The 20,673-nt window shown below is 37.4% G+C and overlaps 1 protein-coding gene across 2 annotated transcripts in view; it reads left to right on the top strand.

Moving 5' to 3' along the window:
• LOC121913297 (tenascin-like) overlaps positions 1-19,353 on the top strand; it is a 66,955-nt gene extending 47,602 nt beyond the window's left edge. For both annotated transcript variants that reach the window (XM_042435975.1, XM_042435974.1), the window contains exons 10-20: positions 2,380-2,502; positions 2,821-2,964; positions 3,641-3,760; positions 4,749-4,898; positions 5,986-6,116; positions 6,763-6,889; positions 7,607-7,758; positions 12,483-12,579; positions 13,902-14,057; positions 16,713-16,876; positions 18,795-19,353. In XM_042435975.1, coding sequence (XP_042291909.1) covers positions 2,380-2,502; positions 2,821-2,964; positions 3,641-3,760; positions 4,749-4,898; positions 5,986-6,116; positions 6,763-6,889; positions 7,607-7,758; positions 12,483-12,579; positions 13,902-14,057; positions 16,713-16,876; positions 18,795-18,893 — 1,463 coding nt within the window. In that variant the 3' untranslated portion in view covers positions 18,894-19,353. The remainder of the gene's footprint in view (positions 1-2,379; positions 2,503-2,820; positions 2,965-3,640; positions 3,761-4,748; positions 4,899-5,985; positions 6,117-6,762; positions 6,890-7,606; positions 7,759-12,482; positions 12,580-13,901; positions 14,058-16,712; positions 16,877-18,794) is intronic.
• The last annotated feature ends 1,320 nt before the right edge of the window (positions 19,354-20,673 follow it).

Here is a 20,673-nt window from a genome sequence, read left to right as displayed (position 1 = left end):
CACAAATGTGAACTGATATGAATGACAAGATGAAGTTTAAATTTCTTGGCTTGTCAATGATTATGCAACGTCATAGTTTGTGCTGTCATAAAGGCACACTTTGTAATAGCCATATTGAATGTCCACATTTCTGGGTACAAGTGGCTGTGCTTGCAATTCTAGATTTAAAAAATTGGCATCTCAAAAAAAGGCAATAGATGTGACCAATTTTTGTGCAACTGTGGATTAAGGCAACCCTGTCTCCTAGAACTTTATATATTATATACCACTAAATTGTTTTCTCTGTTGGTATAGGTTGGGTGGAGGGTGGATGTACAAAACACAGGATGTAAACACCGGAGTCTGAGCTTCACGTCCTGAGTCCTGTGTGTTTTTAGGTTTAGACAACAACCTTTTGAAGTTAGTGAAAAATGGTGGCTTTTTTTGTATCAAACCAAGACCATGATCTTTCTCTAACCTTAACCAAGTGCCCCCAAAGTCTAAATATAACCATGAAAAAGTTTAATAATGCTGTAGTCACTTCCAGCAGATATTGCATTCCCAGATTGGCTATTTTGGCAGGGAAAAAATTCAAAAATATATTGCTGGTGAACGTTTTACTGATACATTCAGTTTCAATATTTTTTCAATTTACCAGATACATTAATTAACATTTTCTCATTATGTTGACAGAAAACATAATTCGAAAGGCATTATGTTTCCTTCAAAATATATTTGCTGTGGTAATTTAACAGTATATAATCAATATTTCTAGGATACAGGGCTGAACAGGAAGGGAATGTTTGAACATGGAATAACTGGTCACTTAGATCATGTCAGATTGTTAGCTAACAAATTTGCTGGCAAATTCATTTAGTTCTTGGTGGCTTGTAGCTGCATGTTGACATTAGCATCAGTGGCCTTTAACCAGCTGATTAGCTCGCCAGCTAACAATTTGTTCAGTTTAGCATAGCTAACTTGGAGCAGAAATGCTCAAAAGCCTAAATATGTGTTGTTTCACAGTGATCATTGCATAAAAATACCTAAAATTTCAATTGTAGTACTTTCTTTGTCTGCTATCATGCATCAAGCCTACAGCCTTTAAATCTGAATGTTGAGCAGATTTTATATGAATAGGTAGCCAATGTTGTGTCTACACTGTAAGAAACAAGACAGCAGGAATCAAAAGCAGATCTAACATCCTTGTTTATTCAAAAACTCTGCTTCCAACAACTTCACTTTCAATTCCATCAACCTCGCCCCAGTTCAGTCTTGAATTTCATTCATATCAGACACTTCTAAAGTAAACGTCCAATGCTAACGTTCAGTCAGATGCAACTAAAAGCCACAAATTTGTTTCCCAGTGATTCCAGGGTTGCACAAAGACAGATGGTCTTGGTGGGTGAATTGACATCAAGAAAGAGTCCACACACAAAAAACAACATAACTTAACATTACATCATTCATTCACTGCTGCTCTGGTCTTCTCTCATTCAGGGTAAGCTAACAACCAGCTTCACTGACACCCCTTCACCCCTCACCCAAAGCAGGGTAAGACCACGGTTGGTCTCTACACATTTGGTCTGTCTTCACCTTTAAAAATTCAAAATGTATGAATTTTAATCCTATAATTGCTACAGTAGATAGTAATGCATTAACTTTTAAGGACCCATTGTCTTTAAAAGGATAGTCAGTTTTTTGGTTGAATGGTAGCAAATTTTGTATAATATACTGAGATAATTGAGGTCAAAAATCTGACTCTAAATGAACTTTTCTTCATTTTTAAGCTCTTAAGACTGAATTGAAATAATATTTAGCTGTATTTTGTTTTCTTTCTACTTTAATGACTTTTCTCTCTTTGTGTTAACTTCCGTCATTTCTGCCACGCTTCTTTTTTCAGGTTCAAGTGACCAGCTAACTAATCATTTCTTCATTCTCTCCTTCGCTGCTGTTCAGGATCCATCGTCTGCATTTAATTGTGACACCTTATGTTGTATATGATCTGTATACTGTATATATGTTTGCACTGTACATATATACACAAAAACTCATTGGAGCACTAATTGCAAATGTGTGGATGAATAAACAATAATTGTGTACACTGTTTCCTGTACACGAAACCTTAAGATTTATTGTGTTTTCACTATTTTTTTTTATTTATTTAATATAAACCTTTTTCTTTTTCTATTTATATCTCCTCATGAAACTTGCTGCATTATGTGTCCACATTATTTTACTTTCTTCCTACTTCACTTCTTCCATTTTTTTTCACATTGTTCTTCCTTTCTACATCTTTTTAATTCCTATTTTGTGAATGTCCTCTCTTTTTCACTTCATTCCTTCCTTCCTTCCTTCCTTCCTTTCAATCACCTCCCTCATTGAACTCTTCTCACCATCCAGGCCCAGAGCCTCCATCCAACATAATCTTCAGTAAAGTGACAGAGAACTCTCTGACGGTGTCCTGGACCAAACCCAAGAGACCTGTCAGTGCTTTCAAGGTCACCTACACCCACACTAAGGAAGGTGAGAAATTTCATTCATGTATTACTAATGTACAGGTGCTTCCTGGATTTACATGACCCTCAAATAAGCAGTAAAACATGACGAATCATGTATCAACCTAACAGACTAGGCAGAGATGAATAGTCTGTTTCCTTCTATTCCATGATGAAGAGGTGTCTTGAAATAGTATATTTAATAAATGAAAATTGTTGATAAGGAAAAAAAGCCATCACTTTAACAGGTAGATGAAGCCAGCAATGTTACACATTCCATGTCTGAAAAGGGATAGAAAACATAAATGAACTAATATATGACTCATTCTCGATCTTCTCTGTGCAGGTGAGCCGGTGTCTGTGTCCGTGGACTCCAGCAATTCCTCTCTCGGCCTATCACAGCTCTCTCCTGGCTCCTCTTACGAGGTCAACGTCATCTCCATCCTTGGACTGGATGAGAGCGACCCCGTCAAAGACTCTGTCATGACACGTAAGCACTGCAGCACACAGGTTTCCCTCTTCACTTTGGTTTATTGTGTCAAAGACAAGACGAGTTTGTCTTAAAAACTTCAGACATTCTGTGTTTTTTATGCTAAAAATTACAAACTGAGCTGCTTTGACCTTTGACCTTTGACTTTCATAATGTCCCTGCATGATTTTATCCAGAACCAGTTTCCTGTTTTCTTTTTTATATTTCACTAACTTCAAGACAGATGAAGAAAGTTTTTAAATATATCAGCAATCTAAACCTATATGTTTCCTTGTGCATTTTTTCTTCATGTAATTTAAAAGTCACATCTTTCGTAATGTCTGTAGCAGGTGCTGTATCTGGAAACAATCTGTGGATAGATTAAAGTTTTCTCAGAGGAGTCTCATCCTGGATTTGTTCCAGCACTCTGTATTGTTTCAAAATACTTTTTCCTTTTCAGATGATTCCCACTGCTGATGGTGTAACTGTTGACAAACCAAACACAGTGTGAAATCCTCTCTGTGTTTACTTTATTGATGTTTTTGGCCTCTTCTGCACATTTTTCCACGTACATTTAGTAGATTATTTATAGTTTTTGTCACTTTTGTGCCCTGTTTTGACCATTTTTTGTACAAATTAAATATATTATAGATTTTCTTTTCCTCTTTTCTTTCTTTTTTAACTCTCACTCTTTCAGTCCCTGACCCTGCTACAAACCTACAGGCCGTAAACATCACAGACACCAAGGCCTTGTTGTTATGGCGTCCAGCATTGGCTGCCATTGATAAATATGCCATTGTTTATGGCTCGGGGAAAGGTAAGTGACAGTGCAGTTGTCTTGTTTTGCATCTGTTACTACAGTTCTGTAGCTTATTAAAAAACAAACATGTAACTTCTCTGCAACTGAATCAAAACTTAAAGGATAATTCTCATTTATTTCAAATTATTCACCATTTCTTTCATTAATAATCACATTGCACTCATCAAAAGTACTTGCTGAAATCCAGAAAACAAAAGGGTGTGGAGCACACCCATAAATTCATAGCCTTTAATTGTGAAAACAGACAAAAGCAGTGAATTTATGGGTGTGCTCCCTGTTGTTCTCTGGAAGTCTGCTGTCCTCGAACTGAGAAGCACTGTATTCAGCTGCATTTTGTGGGAAGATGCACAGAGAACCCTGTTTCTACTTGCTGAAATCTTAAAATGAGACTAAAACAAAATCCAATGGTAATGGGGCAAGAAACATGTCATTCTTGGCAATGTATAGAAATAATATAAGATAAAGTTGATTTATAGCACTCATGAAAACCAGCAATTACAAAGTGCTTTAGAAGACAGACATAAAAGAAGCAAAGAACAGAATAAAATACCAAATAAACCCACATTCCCATCATATATTTCATTAAAAACAAATATAAATAAGTCAATAAATAAAGACTATAAGAAAGCCTGACAATAATAGTGAGTTTTAAGAAGTGACTTTCTTTTTTTATCAACTCTAAAACCAACTGGCAGTCAGTAGAAGGACATTAAAAGAGGAGTAATATAGTCTCTTCTGTGTTAGAAGACTGGCTGCTGCATTTTCAACAATTCAAAGCCTGTGACTTGATTTCTGATTTATGCTAGAGAGAGGTATAGGGGCCATCATAGTAATCTAATTGTGAGGAAATTAAATCATGTATGATCAATTCAGTATCTTCAAAACTTAAAACTGGACAAAATAAGATAAATAGGAAAAAAAATAATAAGACTGGTCGTAAACTGAGTGAAATGTAAACTAATGAATCAGAGTTTCATTTGTTCAGATGCAGCTTTGAGGATCACAGTGTCTGGAAACGCAGCAGAGCAGCAGCTGAGTGGTTTGGAAGAATCCACCACCTACACCGTCACCATAACCAGCGAGCTGGGCAGCCTGCAGAGCCCAGCAGCCACCACCAGCTTCACCACCACCAGCGGTAAGCACACACAAACACATACAAACCCGAAGCCTTAAACATGGCCTTAAAGAGTTATTTATTTATTTAACCTTTATTTAAACCCAGTGAGGTTAGCAAACTCTTTTTCAATAGAGTTTACAATTGCCTTGAATTCAGTCTGAGTACAAAGTGTCTGCAGCAGAAAACATACAAGCTTTCCTCTACAGAGCCCTCTCTGTTTGTACATCAGGGACTGACAGCAGATATGTCTTGTTTTTTAGGATTATGACTGGAAGATGTGAAATAAGTTTACAAAGATATGAGGACAGTTTGTCTAGAATGACATTATGAATGAAAATATATCACTGACTCAAATGATGCATAGAGGACATATGCTTTTTGTCATTTTCTGTTATTTATATCCCGTTCTGATGTCGAATGTTAAACATGGTCAAAGTTACAAAACACAAGGTGAACGTATGTAGAAATGTTCCCTGCAAGTCATAAGCCAGGGCTTCAGCCTGCTCTGAACGCTTCGCTTGTAAAGTTACCTCTACTTCCTCCTTGTGATGACATCAGATCATTCACACATGCCCATAAATGGCCATCTGTTCCTTAGCCTCGGTTGCTAAGGTTTTTCCATGTTTTGTCCACTCATATTTCATATTCATTTGATTTCAGCTTCAGTATGTACGGATAGATTTGAGAGGTTGACATTTGGAGTAAAGAAGGAGAAAAAGAAGTGAAATCCTGCTACTACAGTTTGTTTACATAGCCTCTGGAGCTGGAGGAACCCTCCTGAAGCTGACCAATCAGAACAAAGTGGGCTCATCAGGAGGGGGGTCTTAAAAAGATAGGAGTTAAATGGTTTGTTTCATACAGAAGCTGAACTGAGGGGCTGCATAAAGGGCCAGTATAAGATAAATAAGGAGTTTTTAACTGTTAATCATGCAAAAAATATTACAGTAGAACTCCAGGATATAAATATACATCTGAAATATGCAGAATATGTCCTCTTTAAAATGACTCAACAGTAAAGTGATGAACAATCCATCATAAAGCAGAAACTTTCATACTTACTGTATGTTGAAAGTAACTGTAATTACTCCACCTCCTACCTGTCCAGGCTCTGGGAAACTACGTGACCTCCAAGCAAGCCAGGTGACCCCTCGCACTGCCCTGTTGTCATGGAAACCACCCTCAAAGCCTGTGGGGAGCTACAGGCTGACCTATCAGACTGAAAGTCAAGAAATGAAAGTGAGAATATTTTTTGTGCTTTTTTGTAGACATAAGCTGAGAAAACCAGTTGAAAGTGCTGATGTCCTTCACACTGTATCTCATTTACGTCTGTAGACCGAATGACATTATTGAAGGAAATTTTAAAAACTGAATTATACATATACTCAGTAACTTGGAGGCATACATTTACTTTCAATGAAAAAGACGCAAATAAACGAGTTGGGATAAAATTGCTTTACATTTAAATAGACTACTATAATTTTATATCCTACATTTTTCTGTTGTATTTGTGTGTATAAATACTGAAGCTATTTTTTACAACCTCGAACTGCACATCAATAATATTTTCAATGATTATCACTAAAGATTAGTATATTTTTATGGGCGCATGTGTCATCTGTCTTGTAATTTGGGTTCTTGAAATTTTATACTGTGATAAATTGACCAAATGATGAGTTAGACTTATAGTTGATTTTGTGCTGAAAAAGGATACTGTACATGTGGGGTGAGGACAGTTTAAAATGTGCTAAAGAAAGACAAATGTATGCACCGAAAGTCAGCAAAAATGAATCTGTACAGAAGGTTTAAACAAGCTGGTGTGACAAGTTTTTGACCACCAGTTTGAACTACTTCCATGAAAAATCTCATGGTTTTTCCTTTGTAGGAAGTGATTGTGGATGCCACAGTAACAGAGTACAACCTGACCAGGCTTGATCCTGGATCCAAGTACACCGTTCAGCTACAGGCAGAGGGAGGAGAAGGCTCCACCATCTCCACTGACTTCACCACTGGTACAACAGCTTCTTATATCACAATGTTGTTCTCGTTAAGACAAAGGATTAGTTACTGCTGCACTGGGTGACTGGGTGTTTCTTCCATTATAAAGAGTTTGGGCATGTTAGTTTGGTTAGAAATGGCTCCAAAGACTAATAACAGCAATTATGTTCTCAGTGTCTGGAGAGAAGTTCAGTGTAAGGTAGACACCACTGAGCATGTGTAGGAACACAGTTCTGTTTACAGCCTCACTAGCTTGTTGTGCTACATATCACAACCTGTTGACTTTGTACTACATTATAAAACTCTCAAAGAACTTAGAATAATATAAAGTCAAGAGAACCACTCTCTTACACAGAACTACTCTCCAGAGACTGAGAATGTGATCACTGTTAAGTCTTAGAGCCATTTCTAAACAAACTAACGTGACCAAACTCTTCATAATAAAGGAACATGTCACCCAGTGCAGCAGTGTAGCTCATTGATGTGTTTTTAATAGTTTTTGGACAACAAGGGAGGTCTACAGCACAGAGGAACAAGATATATCAGGCTTTGGATACACACACAGAACTAATTAGAAGATCAATTCATTGTTGGTTTGGCTCCAAACATGAGATTAGTTGACAATAAAAAAAATATAGAAAAACAGACTTATCCTTTAATAACTAGTAGAAGTCCCGCCATACTATATATTTCATGCTCCTCTTGCCTTCCTACTCCCTCCTCTTCCTTAGGCACCATGCAGTTCCCCTTCCCAAGTGACTGCTCCCAGGAGCTGATGAACGGCATCAGGATATCAGGCGTGGTGGAGATTTTCCCACAGGGGAAGCTCGGGACGCCGATGAAGGTTTACTGCGACATGGAGACAGACGGAGGAGGCTGGACGGTACAGTGACATCATCAGTTACATCATCAGTTTGATTGACTTCCCTTCAGTTAAATGTGTCTCAGTTCCATACTATAGAATATACTTGTTGGGCCTTGGTTACAGGTTTGGCTATCAGCAATAATTATTGATTATCAAATATAATATTAATTATTAAAACCAATAGAAATTATTAATAAGAATTAATAATAACAGGGCAGATTATTCATTGGGGTTAGTGAGAACAGGAAAGTTAGAGGTGTAAATTTCTTAAAGTGAGATGCATGATGATAAAGCCATTTCTGGAGTGTCCAAAAGTGTTGGTTGGTTGGTTCACTCATTGGATCTGATGACAACACTGACTACTTAATGTTGTGCTCAGTCTGATCTTGGCAGAATTTATAATTTTGTCCTTCAGGCAGGTGTTGCTGCAGAGGGGTGTCCTAATGGCCGTATCATGGCTTTGATTGGCCATATATTATTTTCCTAAACTTGTGTTGGGTAAGGACATGTGTGTGACTAGTTCTGCAAGGTCATATTGGTATGCCCTAAGCTAGTGTTTTGCAAAAGTGAAATTACTGATAAAATACTGCCAAAGAGTTGATCCAAGTGTACTTGCAAAGTTGAACAGTGATGTCTGGGTTGAATCAGAATTTCGGCTTTTCTCAACTAATAGCAGGATGCCTGGCTATTGCTGAGTTCAGAATTCCTGAAGTTGCTGCTGTTGTTAACAAACCCAAATTTGCCTATGTAATTGCAGGAAAAGTAATGCACTGGTATCTGTCTTACTGTCAGTGCAGGGGTGGACTGTGTCGTTGTCTATGATTGTGAGGAGTGAGCACTAAAGCTCCTGTGCCTTAAGTTTTTCTTAACTTGTCATTCGGGGCTGTAATGCTCCAGGTAGCCAGAGGCAGAGAGGCACTCAGAGGCACTGTCATTGTCCGATGGACAGTGATCATGTTCTGAACTGTGGTCAGAGATGCTGTGGTCATCATCTGATCTGTCCATTGGCTGGTTATGCTTCTGGACCAGAATCTCTGCATATGGACTTCTAAAGCTTCTAGTGTGTGAATGCCTGTCTCAACGCAGTTGGTAGACATGGCAGTTATGCTCAGTGTCCCTATACAGCCTTTGTCACCCCCCTTTGGACAGTTGTGAGGGTGATCTTTTGAGGTAGTAGACCTGTATGACGCTTCAGTGTTTGAGCTGGCAGGCTCAGTTGTTTCCCCTCCTGCTTTGGAAGTGACAACAGTTTTCCAAGCTTATTATCTGTGTTATCTTCCTTATCTCATGCAGTGAGGGGTTACCTTGATGCGTCATAAGTTCAATGTGAGTGCATATGCACGGATGAAGGATGGAGCTTTCCTCTAAGCCTGGTGCATTCTTGCCCTGGAAGTATTTGTAGGAATTTGTGCTCTCAAATATCTTTATGATTTTATGGGGCAATTATGAAGTATTATTGTGTACAACTCCAACATGAAATTATTCGTCCAGTGACATAACTCATATTAGAGTAGGTATAATTATAGGGAAATAGTACTCCTTGTTGGCCACACAAGAGAGGTCAATTAGAATTATGATTGTTATTAATTTTAATTATGATTTTGCAAGGGTATAGGTCATTTAAGGTTAAGTGACTCGGATGCAAGCACAAGAAAACACAAAGTCCACTTTAGATACATACACATTTATTACTAATACTACAGCTACAAGTACTAAACACTACAACATTTTACAAACAAGACACAAGAGGAAAAGGAAAACTGGTACACAAGGCTATGACTGGTGAATAATTCAAATGCATGATGTAGTGTCATCCATTGTGCAGTTGGTATGAGAGACCTGATAAACAGATGAGATGACTGTTACCTAAGAAGCAGCAAGTCAAATCAGTGGTACAACAGCTTAGTTCGGAATTGCCAGTTGAAATTACAAATCATGAAAGCACCAGGGTTCAAGCAAGTTGATGAAGGTTTTGTAGAAATACTTGCTTGCTCCTTGGGGTGGCTTCTTGTGGAGAATGGAGTCCAATGTGCTGGGGTGAGAGGCTGGAGTCTTGATCTTGTAATGATGAGTGAATCGGCTGGTCCGGACCAGAAAAGTTTCCATTGGAAGAGAGCTCCTGGTTTATGCTCTCATGCTCTATCAGGCTTGATCCTCAACTCATGACTCTACATTCTGAGGTTTCAGCTCCTGTTACTCTGAGTCACATCTTCAGACTAGCAAAATGCAAGCTTTCCACCAGCATGGCAGAGAGCAAGAAGATAAAGATAAAAGCAAGCAGCAGCCCAAAGAAAACAGCCTAAAAAACAACATAGAGTCTCAGATAAGACACTTTAAAGTTTCGGTCTGCCCACCGGGAAGATGCATCCTAGCCAATCCCAGGGGTTGCAGAGTTCTGGGGGGGCAGAGTCAGTCCCTTCCTGTTCATGGACAGGCGGGTACAGTTCCTGAATATGGTTACTCCTTTAATCAAAGTATTTATGTTACTGGCACATAGCATAATGTGCAGCATGTCTTGCCTTATGCTGGTTGGCCCAGCGATAAATTCTTGGGTTGGTCAATCAAGTCCTGAAAATCAAAATCCACAGTGGGATTAAAGTTGGTGCCAGCTCGTCTCTGTATGTGACTGGCTCTTAGAGGTGAATTATGATAGCCAATGGTGGGGGTCGTGTATCCAAATGGTACTATCAGTTCATTAAATTGAGCTTGCTGATGAATTCAGGGTAGCCAAATTCTAGGCTCTGTGATAGGGAAGAAATAATTATCTCCATTGTTGTCTCTGTAGCGGAGGGTGATATTAAGCAGTTGTCTAGTACAACAAAACAATGTGGTTGGCTATGGTGTTGCATGGCAGACACCTTGTTGTGTAGCTGGGGCAGTACACTAGCCTAACCAAACAATGTGGTAACTTACACTATGGGGAGTAGCTTCCTGTGGAAGAGGGGTAGCTATGGCACCATCTAGTGGCTCAAGTGGGCATACAAGATTAGGGCCAGTAAAGGCTAATGCAGGTTTACATTAGTAAGTCTGCTTACCCAAAATTTTAACATGCACTAACTGAGATGTAGGACAGTAACAGTCAGAGGATTGTCTTTTAAAGTTGACTCAGGCTGGAATGCATGGCAGTAACAGCTAGAGGATAACTTCTATGTTTCACAGGGCTGGTGGCACGCTGTGGCTCTACCTCACAGGCTCTGTGGCACACTGTGTCTTAATTGAAAAGGGGAACACTTGAATTAACAGCCAATTCTAACAGCTTCACTAGATTGCATTGAAAATGTGATATTCCAATAATGAACTGAAATTCTTACACTTCCTACAGAGTAGGTTCAACCTGAATGACTAGCAGCAAAAGCAACACTATGATGAACACTGTAAGCATATACAATGTTAGTTATCAATAACTCAACAGATTCGAGTTTCTAAATTTGGTGAATAATGGATGTTGGAGTCCTTTGCGATGTGCAGCATTTAACAGACAGCATGTATATAAAAGCAGCCTCTGGGGACTCAGGGGAAATTGAGTTTCTTGAGGACTCCCTTTGTCTCTTAGAGTGTTGAAACATGTGGCCGGCTGGTGAAGATCCAACAATACTATAGACTAATCTTTATAGTTTCTTGCACTTAGTCTACAATAAATCAACATACTTAAAGATCCTGACATGTTTTAAAATATAATACATAACAAAAATACTCTTCTTGGAATAATAATGTGTGTCTAATATTGGTTTTCCACAAAAATGTTTCAATTACCTTGTTGAAAATCCTTCAAATGATATCTGCTCATTCTCCCTCATGTAAAAACTCAGAATCTATAAATATGTAAGTATATTTCATTTGAAAAGTTTTCCTGCTGGACACAAGATGTCTCCTGCTTCACTGTCCACTGAAGCCCACTGTACATTCTCAGTGTATGTTAACTGGAGGTTTCATACTTGTGTAAGTTGCATACTGGACCAGCATTGGCTCCAGACTAGTTGTGATGTCACAAATCATGCTCATAGGTACACATGTTAAACTGAGATTTCCTCCTTCAGGAGATGAATGTGAAAACAAACTCTGCACATACATAAGAGAAGAGAAAAACATCCAACTGAAGGAACAAAAAGAAAAAAAAACATTTTTGAGTGGAGGGGGACTTAGAATGAGCCCTTTATATCTACATAGGGAGTGGGGGGTCCTCTTCCACAGAGCCTGCCATGTTGTACCACCATGTTTCTACAGTAGCCCAGAATGGACAAATCAAACACTGGTTCTAGAGAGGGCCTTTCACATTTTGTGTGAGTTTCACGGCCACCATAGGTTCTCCTACCCGCTTGGAAGGGGAGGGAAAGGCGAGAGGGTATTCAGTTGGCTGCAATCTGCACCATCATCAGTAGATGCCACTAAATTCTACACACTGGTCCCTTTAAAATATAATACAAAACAAAAATACTCTGCTTTGAATAATAATTTGTCTCTAATATGGGTTTTCTACATTAAAAAGTTCAATTGCCTTGTTGAAAATCCTTAAAATGATATCTCTACCTTTTTGCTGATTAAAAATCCAGAATCTATGAATATGCAGCACATTCAGAAAAATTAGTTTTTTAGTCTCTTTAGTCTTTAGTTTGTTACTTTATCTTGTCACATGCACACTGAAACACACTTGAGAACTGCTTAGATTTAGTCTGGATTTGGGACACAGCTCAAGTTATATTGAGATAGAAAACTGACTGTGTTTGTGTGTTTCCTGTCTGCAGGTCTTTCAGAGGAGGAAGGATGGCTCTGTGGATTTTTTCAGAGGTTGGAAGGATTACGTCAAAGGATTCGGAGATCTGAGTGGAGAGTTCTGGATGGGTGAGAAAGATGCATTTTATCAAAGAGAATACTTACACCAGTAGCCAGGTTTACATGGAAATTTAGCACAGATTGAACCACTTTTGAAAAATGGATCACTATTTTGACCACAATGAGAAAACTTTTTTGCTTTTGCTTATTCACATCAAAATAAGTATATTTTCTTGTTATACTGAGAATCAAAACTGGTTATAAAGTTGTTTTAAATGTTAGACTGTATCTGCATCTCAGAAAAACATCAGTGTTCCTGCTGCTGAAATGGATGCATGTGAACATATAAATGAAGCAAATCTTACTTTCTTTCTTTCACATAATCAAATCCTGTTCTTACTAAGCAATATAAATGGGGTTGTTAGCATAATGCGAAAGATATTATCCACGCTGCGTCTCTGTAGAAGAAAAAATAAAGCTGAATGTGTTTGTCACAAAAAAAGAAAGGTATTTCTTAATAAGGAAATACATTTTCTCATTTAAATGAGAAAAAGTTTCTTGTTATAACAAAAACATTTTCTTGATAAAACAAGATATATTCTCATTATAATGAGAAATGTAAAGGCATACTTTTTTTACTTGTTATTTTCACCTTTTTCACATTTTCAATCTGCACAGGTACTTTCAGAATGGGCTTTTTTCATCAGTTGAATTCAGCTTCAACAGCTTCTAAAACTCAGAAAAGCATCATGTGCCACCTGTTTACTTAAAACTTCCTGCATTATTTCCCCAAACACAGGTCTTAAATGTCTTTATATTTTAGTCTTAAAATGTCTTCTAAAGTTTTTAATTTCACTCAGCAAAACAACTTTGATGGTCAGTAGCATTGATTCGCTGCTGTAGTTGAAACAACCAACAGCATTAACATCAGTTTAATGTGGAAGCAGAGAGAGGTCGTAGGACAAATGTTTGGTGCTCAAATAGAAGACAATCCTCATCTTCAACACAGTCTTCCTTTGTCACAGAGTCAAACTTTAATCTGTTCAGCAGAAGAACTGGTGACAAAAACAGCTTATCTGGGCTGCTGACCAGATGTTCATGAATACTGAAGCCAACAAGGAGGATTCTGGGAAGGAAAAGTAAATGAGTCCCTTTATGAAAAACCATCAAAGTGCCTCTGAGCAAGGCACCGAACCCTCTCAGCACCCTATCCATGGTGCGAGACTAAGAAATAAGTTTGGGATTTGTGTTGAGTGAGTAGTGAGTTGAAATGAAATGTGGAAATTTGGAGATGCTGTTTTCTGCATCTGCATGGTTTCAAACAACTCTACAATAAATCTAACAGGAAGTTTTGTCTGAGAATACACTTCTTTATCTCTTCTTTATCTCAGGTCTTGACAGTATACACAACCTCACAGCGACGACCAGGATGAGTCTGCGTGTCGACCTGCGTGATGGACATGAGTCGGTGTTCGCCAAGTACTCAACTTTCGAGGTGGCCAAGAGGAACTACAGACTAACGGTGGGCGGATACAGTGGCACTGCAGGTGAGAAGAAGAAGACAGGAAGTGACAGGTGTTGATGGGAAATGGGGTGTTCAGCTCCAGTAATGCCATTTTAATAACATGTCCTGAATGAGCCTGTGGAAGTAAAACAGTTTCAGGTGAAACATTTCTAATGTTTCTTTTACAGGTCCCTTAATTTTCAACTAAAACAGTTCATTTTTAGGATATTTTACAGAAATTGTGGTTCAATGTGGTACAAATGATTAAAAAAATAGAGATTGTAATACATTGTATGTATTTTTTTTCATTGTTTTTTAATAATTTCCTAAAAGTAGCTGCTGTGTTACTTCATTCGCAGGACGTCTCTTTGAAATGTAGTTTGGTAGTACAAGGGAGACGCACTAATTAAAGAGTTTTTAAGAAAGAAACTAATATGCTAACACTAATACAAAACAAGTATTTTCTGTCAATTAAAGAATTGTTAAGAGACAAAAACATAACATTTTTTTCATTTTTTCTTTTAATTTGAACCACATTGCACCTCCCTTACTGTAAAATGTCCAACAAATTAACTGAAAATTAAAAACATGTGAATATAAGATATGATGCATTGCTATAGACAGACTTCTCTGAAGTACACAGTAAAAGTTAAAATTAACTTCACCTTGATTAGTTTCAATGTTAAAATGCTGCTTACACATTTAGAACTGCATTGATTAGTCAATTAATCAATCAGTTGATCAACAGAAAATTTAGCAGCACCTATTTTGATGACTGACCAACCATTTTGAGTCCTTTTTTTTATTTTAAATGTCCAAATTCTCTGATTCCAGCTTTTTAAATGTGAATATTTTCTAGTTTCTTTAGTTTTTTATGACAGAAAACTGAATATCTTTGGGTTGTGGACTGTTGGTCAGAACAAAACAAGATATTTTATGTTGCATCTTGGGCTTTGGGAAGCAGTGATCAATATTTTTAACAATTTTCTGACATTTTGTCGATCAAACAACTAATAAGTTAATTGAGAAAATAATCCACAGATTAATTGATAATGAAAATCATTGTAAGTTGCAGACCTACACACATTAATGCCTCAGTATTCATAATCCAGTTATGTAATATTATTTATTTTAATTATATTATGTTATGATAATATAACACTCACAGAGGCTGTTTTTTCTACATAATTTGTACTTTAAGTTAGTAGAAATTGCATGTGATTGCTGAAAGCGAATTTAGAGTGCATAAGTGGAAGCTGAACACTATTGAAAAATCTAACAAGATTAAAATCTGCAATGGGTGGAATTGAACCTACACCTTCATGTTTGTAAAACAGACATGCTGTGCGACATGAGCTAACATGTCACACAGCAATGCCAGGCCACATTCTGCTATTTAATCTGTCAATTGCTTTAAATTGACAAAAAAAAAAGCAGTTCAGCTCAGCAAGCAGATTGACATCACCTGGACTCCTTCATCTCTACTGAGTTCTGCCCTAAGCAGGGCTCGAACTCACAACCTTTGGATCTAAAAGGTGTTTAGAAATGAGCTTAAACCACTGGACTAGTCACACATGCTATGTAGCACAGGAAAAGATGTCTTTAACAAGCATATCAATCCACATTTTAGGTAATAATGTTAAGGTAATGTTAAGATTGCTGGAAGCAATCACACAATAATGTTAATTGTAAAGCACCTTTCATACAAGAAATGCAGCTCAAAGTGCTTTGCAACAAAATAAATTACATGCAACAAGTGCTTCACATGAAAATGAGTAAAAGTAAAGTAAAAAAAAAACATTGATGCAACATAAGATGGAAAATAGTCTAAGGCTAAAGTGAGGACAAGTTTTTAGCTTTCTTTTAAAGATATTTAGCAAACTGGCTTCCCTTATATCTATCATGATAAGTGATGTGTTCCATAGCTTTGGCATGTAATTGACAAAGGCTGCATCCCCAATTTTCCCTCAGTAGTTGATGGGAACCTCCAATAAACTGCCTGCAGATGATCACAGTGTTCTTGAAGGCAGATAGTCAACAAGAGATTTAGCAATGTAGCTTGGTCCTTGCCCACTAAGGGCTTTGTATGTGAGAAGGAGGACCTTAAAGTCAATTCTAAATGTCACAGGAAGCTAGTGTAGAGCAGCTAAAATCTGTTCAAATCTGTTTTTCAGCATCTTTTTGATTTGTATATGGTCGTACTTTAGCTATGTTTCTAAGGTGAAAAAGTTATGTTTTCGTTACCTTGTTAATGTGGGACTTGAAGCTTAGATCTGAATCTAAGATAAAATCTTGTAACCTCAGATTTAATCCAGGAAGTTAATTTCCCCAGATTTTTATACAGCATTTCTCTTTTTGTCTTGGGGCCGACTTCAGTTTTGTCCTCATTTAGATTTAAGGGATTATTGCTCATCCATTTATTTATTGCCAGATGACAGGTAGTAATGGAGATTATAGCTGCAGCATCATTTGGTTCAGCGGAGGTATACAGTTGTGTGTCATCAGCACAACTATGGAAACATACATTATGGTCTCTGATGATGTCACCAAGTGGCAGCATATACAGTACTTAAGTACAGTATGCTCTACAGTACAGTAGAGCATACTGTACTTAAGTATCTGAATACTTTGTTCCTGTAATCTCTGCAGAAAGGTTTTATCTTTTATTTCCTCACCTTTGTTTCATCTCTCCACTCAGGCGACTCCCTCAGTTACCACAACAATCGAATCTTCTCCACCAAGGACCGTGACTCAGCGCCATTCATCACCCGCTGTGCCATGTCATACCGCGGCGGCTGGTGGTACAAGAACTGCCACGAGGCAAACCTCAACGGCCTGTATGGCATCGATGTCAAACACCAGGTAACCTCACTCTAAAACCTCATTTGATGTTTTTCCTACCATAGTAACATAAATGATGCCCTTTTTTCAGCCACTCAAGATGACAAACAATCAAGGTATTTGTGACCAAATAGTCACAGGACGTGAACAGCTCCAGACACTAAACTCACAAATTAATTTAAGATCTAAAAGTTCCTTCAGTGCTTTGTGTTTCCATCTGAAGAAGCGAGAATAACAGAAAATTAGAGTGATAACTGATTAAAATGGTCAGATTTGTTTGACTTTGACTGTTGCACCAACACTCTCACTCATTATCATTCATTTGGAGTCGTGTTTCTGTCCATGTGATGAATGTAAGTCCAATATTCATTCTCTTTTAGGTCTGATTTTGCTCTCTATCAACTCCTGAGGGACATATCTGGCTCTTTAGCTGCTAAATGCTCCACTATGTTCAGCAGCTAGTCTACAGCTAACTGTGTCTGTTCACCATTTGGTGCTTAGCAGGTAGTGTACAGTGGCTTTTTAGAGCTTTTTCTCTGAAAACAGCTGCGGCCCAAAACGACACTTTGAGAGCATTGAGAGTGTACCAAAACAGTAAAATTGCAGCCAGACAGCTAAACAATGAGCTGAAACTCACTATAAAGCTCCGTAAATCTGAGGGGAGCTGCAGAGTCACTGAGAATTCTCTGTAGGTTCATCACTACGAGCCACGACCAACATATTACACACTGACAGCTCAGACTCTAGAGTTATAAAGAATATTGATTATAGCTGCCCTAAAGTTCCTGACTTCCTAAATATTCCTAGACAAGTTTTTGCTGTGAAAAATGTCGACATAACCATCAGTGAGAGAGTTAGATGTGAGAGCAAAGATTTGAGCGTTGTGAACTCTGCTGAGACCAAGTGAAGAATGCAGTCATGTCTCTGCTTCTGACCACATGATGGCAGCAGTGCTGCATTTTGATGTTTAAGGAGGAACTGTTAGAACTATAAAGCTTTATTTTAACAATCCAGAATTTACAATGAAGTCTCTTGGAAAGAACTACAGGGTTTGGTACTATTGATGTGCAAAGTGTTCCATGTGTACACTTCCAATTAATCAATTAATTCAGATTTACTGTTAATGTAACATTAAGAGTCTTTTAGTCAGTCCACTGCATCTGAACATGCAGAAATGTGATATTTGTCTTCAGGCAGGGATACAGTTCAATACAGTCTGAAAATGAATCAGTTAGTCCATTTATTTATAGAGGACATTTAAAACAACAAATGCGGCTTTACAGAGAGATGAGAATAATCAAATAAAAAGGCAGACGTAATTATGAGGATCAAGGAGGAAAAAGTGTAGAATACAAAAATAAACCTAAAAACAAAAACAGCATTGCACAGACAACAAATAAATAGAAAAGCTAAGAATGTGTTTTAAGTTTCCAATAATGCATAAATAATTCATTAATATGTACTTGGTTTTAATTTGAGATTTTCTTGCACCGAACTTCTTTTTTCTTTCATGATTAGTCGTAAATTACATCATTCTTTTCAGGAAACTTAGAAATCGTTAAGAAACTTGCGGACTCATAAAATAAAGAAATACTGACAAAACCCCAACAATAATACATACTTAAAATGTTATTATACTTTATATTATACTTAACTATATATTGTATATATTTACTTATAATACATTATGTAACACTATATTATTAAATGATGCACTATGCTCTATTATATTATAAACATACTAATACAGACATAGTTACATATTACTTATATATGATATTGTTATAGTAGTTTGTATATTACTCTTACACTTACATACAATATTATATTATATTATATAGACAATATATTATATATATAATATCATATAATATAGAGCTTAGAGACAGTACTGCACTCTTTTAGTTTGACCTGAATTGTTTTGTACTATTTATTTCAGGGTGTGATCTGGACCACCTGGAAAGGAAAAGATTTCTCCATCTCGTTCACTGAGATGAAGATGAGACCAGCAGCCTTCAGTCCTCCGACCAGAGGATGAGAGGATGAGAGAAGATAATGAACTGTTAAACACGTGTTGGACAGCAGCGAGGACAACATGCGTGCAAACACACACACACACATAGGAACACACACATACACACACACAAGATGAAGACGTATTTTTTCATTTGTATAGAGGACAGTTATCAGTATGTTACTGTAGATTGTACAGTTTTCATGTTTTTATCGTGTTTTTAAAGCGGGGCTGCTCCAACTTTCTCTATATTTAAAGGGTCATTTCACCCCAAATTACACAAAATATAAAGTATTTCAGATAACATGCTGATATTTTAGAGATATCTGAACTTCTACCCCAATATAATGTATGATGTAAACATGGCTGTTTGCAGCACTTTTATTGATGTTTCTCTTCTTGCTGATTCAGAGGTGATTTTCTGTCTGTGCACGCAGGCTTTTCATTGTTTTTGATGTAAATAAAAATCATACTAAATGCCTCATTATTTGAACTGGGATGAAACAGAGTCAGTAGTCAAACATACAGTAAGATACAGACTGATGATTAGTAGATACAGAATGATCTTGGTGTATTCTGACTTCATCCAGCGGGGTTTTATTTGGGTTCTTTGGATCTAAAAGTTGAAAAAGGTTGAAAGACACTTCAAAGAAAATACAAATAAGTAAAATCAGGAAAGCTTCTGACTCCAAATGATCTGTCAGCTCTTAGTTTTCAGCCTCTGGAACAAATAAAAGCCACCTGAAATCAAATCAAACGGAGGATGTTGTTGTGCTTTGAAGCCTGTAGAAACTTGAGGCATTGATGCAGCTCTACAGATCAGCAGCAGCGCCCCCCTTAAGGCTGTAAGATTTATGATGCACTGTGTCCCCTCACTATGATCTCTGGAAAGCAGCAGGTGAGTGATGCTGAGTTTTGTTTGTTCTCAGTGTTTCTGCTCCTGTGTGTCACTTTGTCATCTTTTGTAAACCTCTCCAGTCTTTATTCCCCTTTTTTATATTCCCCCTTAAAGGACACAATTGTAAAATGATTGAAATCGGTGTCGTTGTATCCATAACATCATAGAAACCAGATTACCAGAATGTTTTCTAGGATATTTTTAGCACTTTATTATGTATACAATGACTTTACAGTCACTTCACAGCAGTTTGAGATCACATTTTCACAAACATGATTTTAACTTCACCTCATCTTTGGAAAAAACAGCCGTTATTTCAAGTATCAGATGTTGTAGTGACAAAAATAAAATTTCAACACTTAATACAGATAGCTATGTAGTAAACACCTGAGAGTGTTTGTTTAACACTTTGAAACATTTCCAAGGCAACACACATTCATTGCAAAATGTACTTAAAAGTATTAAAAGTACAAGTACATTCCTAATGCAAAATGGCCAGACATACTGTATAAAGAGTACTGTGCAAAAGTTTTAGGCACTTAAGATGTTTAGGTTCTTATCCATAACGCAATAGGATCAGGGAGGCGTCTGATTGTCCCAAATTTATTCTGCAGCATGACAATGAGACCAAACATCCAGCCTGAGTCATAAAGAACTAGCTTCAGCTACAAGAAAAACAAGGAGTCCAACAGATGGTCTGGACCCCACAGAGCCCTGATCCCAACATCCTGGAGTCAAATCTAAATGAAAGTTTGTACAACTAAAAATAAATCAATCCAAATTTGGTTTAAGATATTCTGAGTGAAAAGACTCAAAAGATTCTGTTAAAAGACCAACAGAGCCAGAACATTTCATGACATTTAAATGAGACTTTGTCATTTGAACACTAAAATCTGACCAGGTTCA

Source organism: Thunnus maccoyii, chromosome 15, assembly GCF_910596095.1.
Source record: "Thunnus maccoyii chromosome 15, fThuMac1.1, whole genome shotgun sequence".
In the NCBI taxonomy this organism is placed as follows: Eukaryota; Metazoa; Chordata; class Actinopteri; order Scombriformes; family Scombridae; genus Thunnus; species Thunnus maccoyii.
The sequence above is the reverse complement of the archived record's forward strand: the minus strand, read 5'-3'. Positions and strand labels throughout refer to the sequence as shown.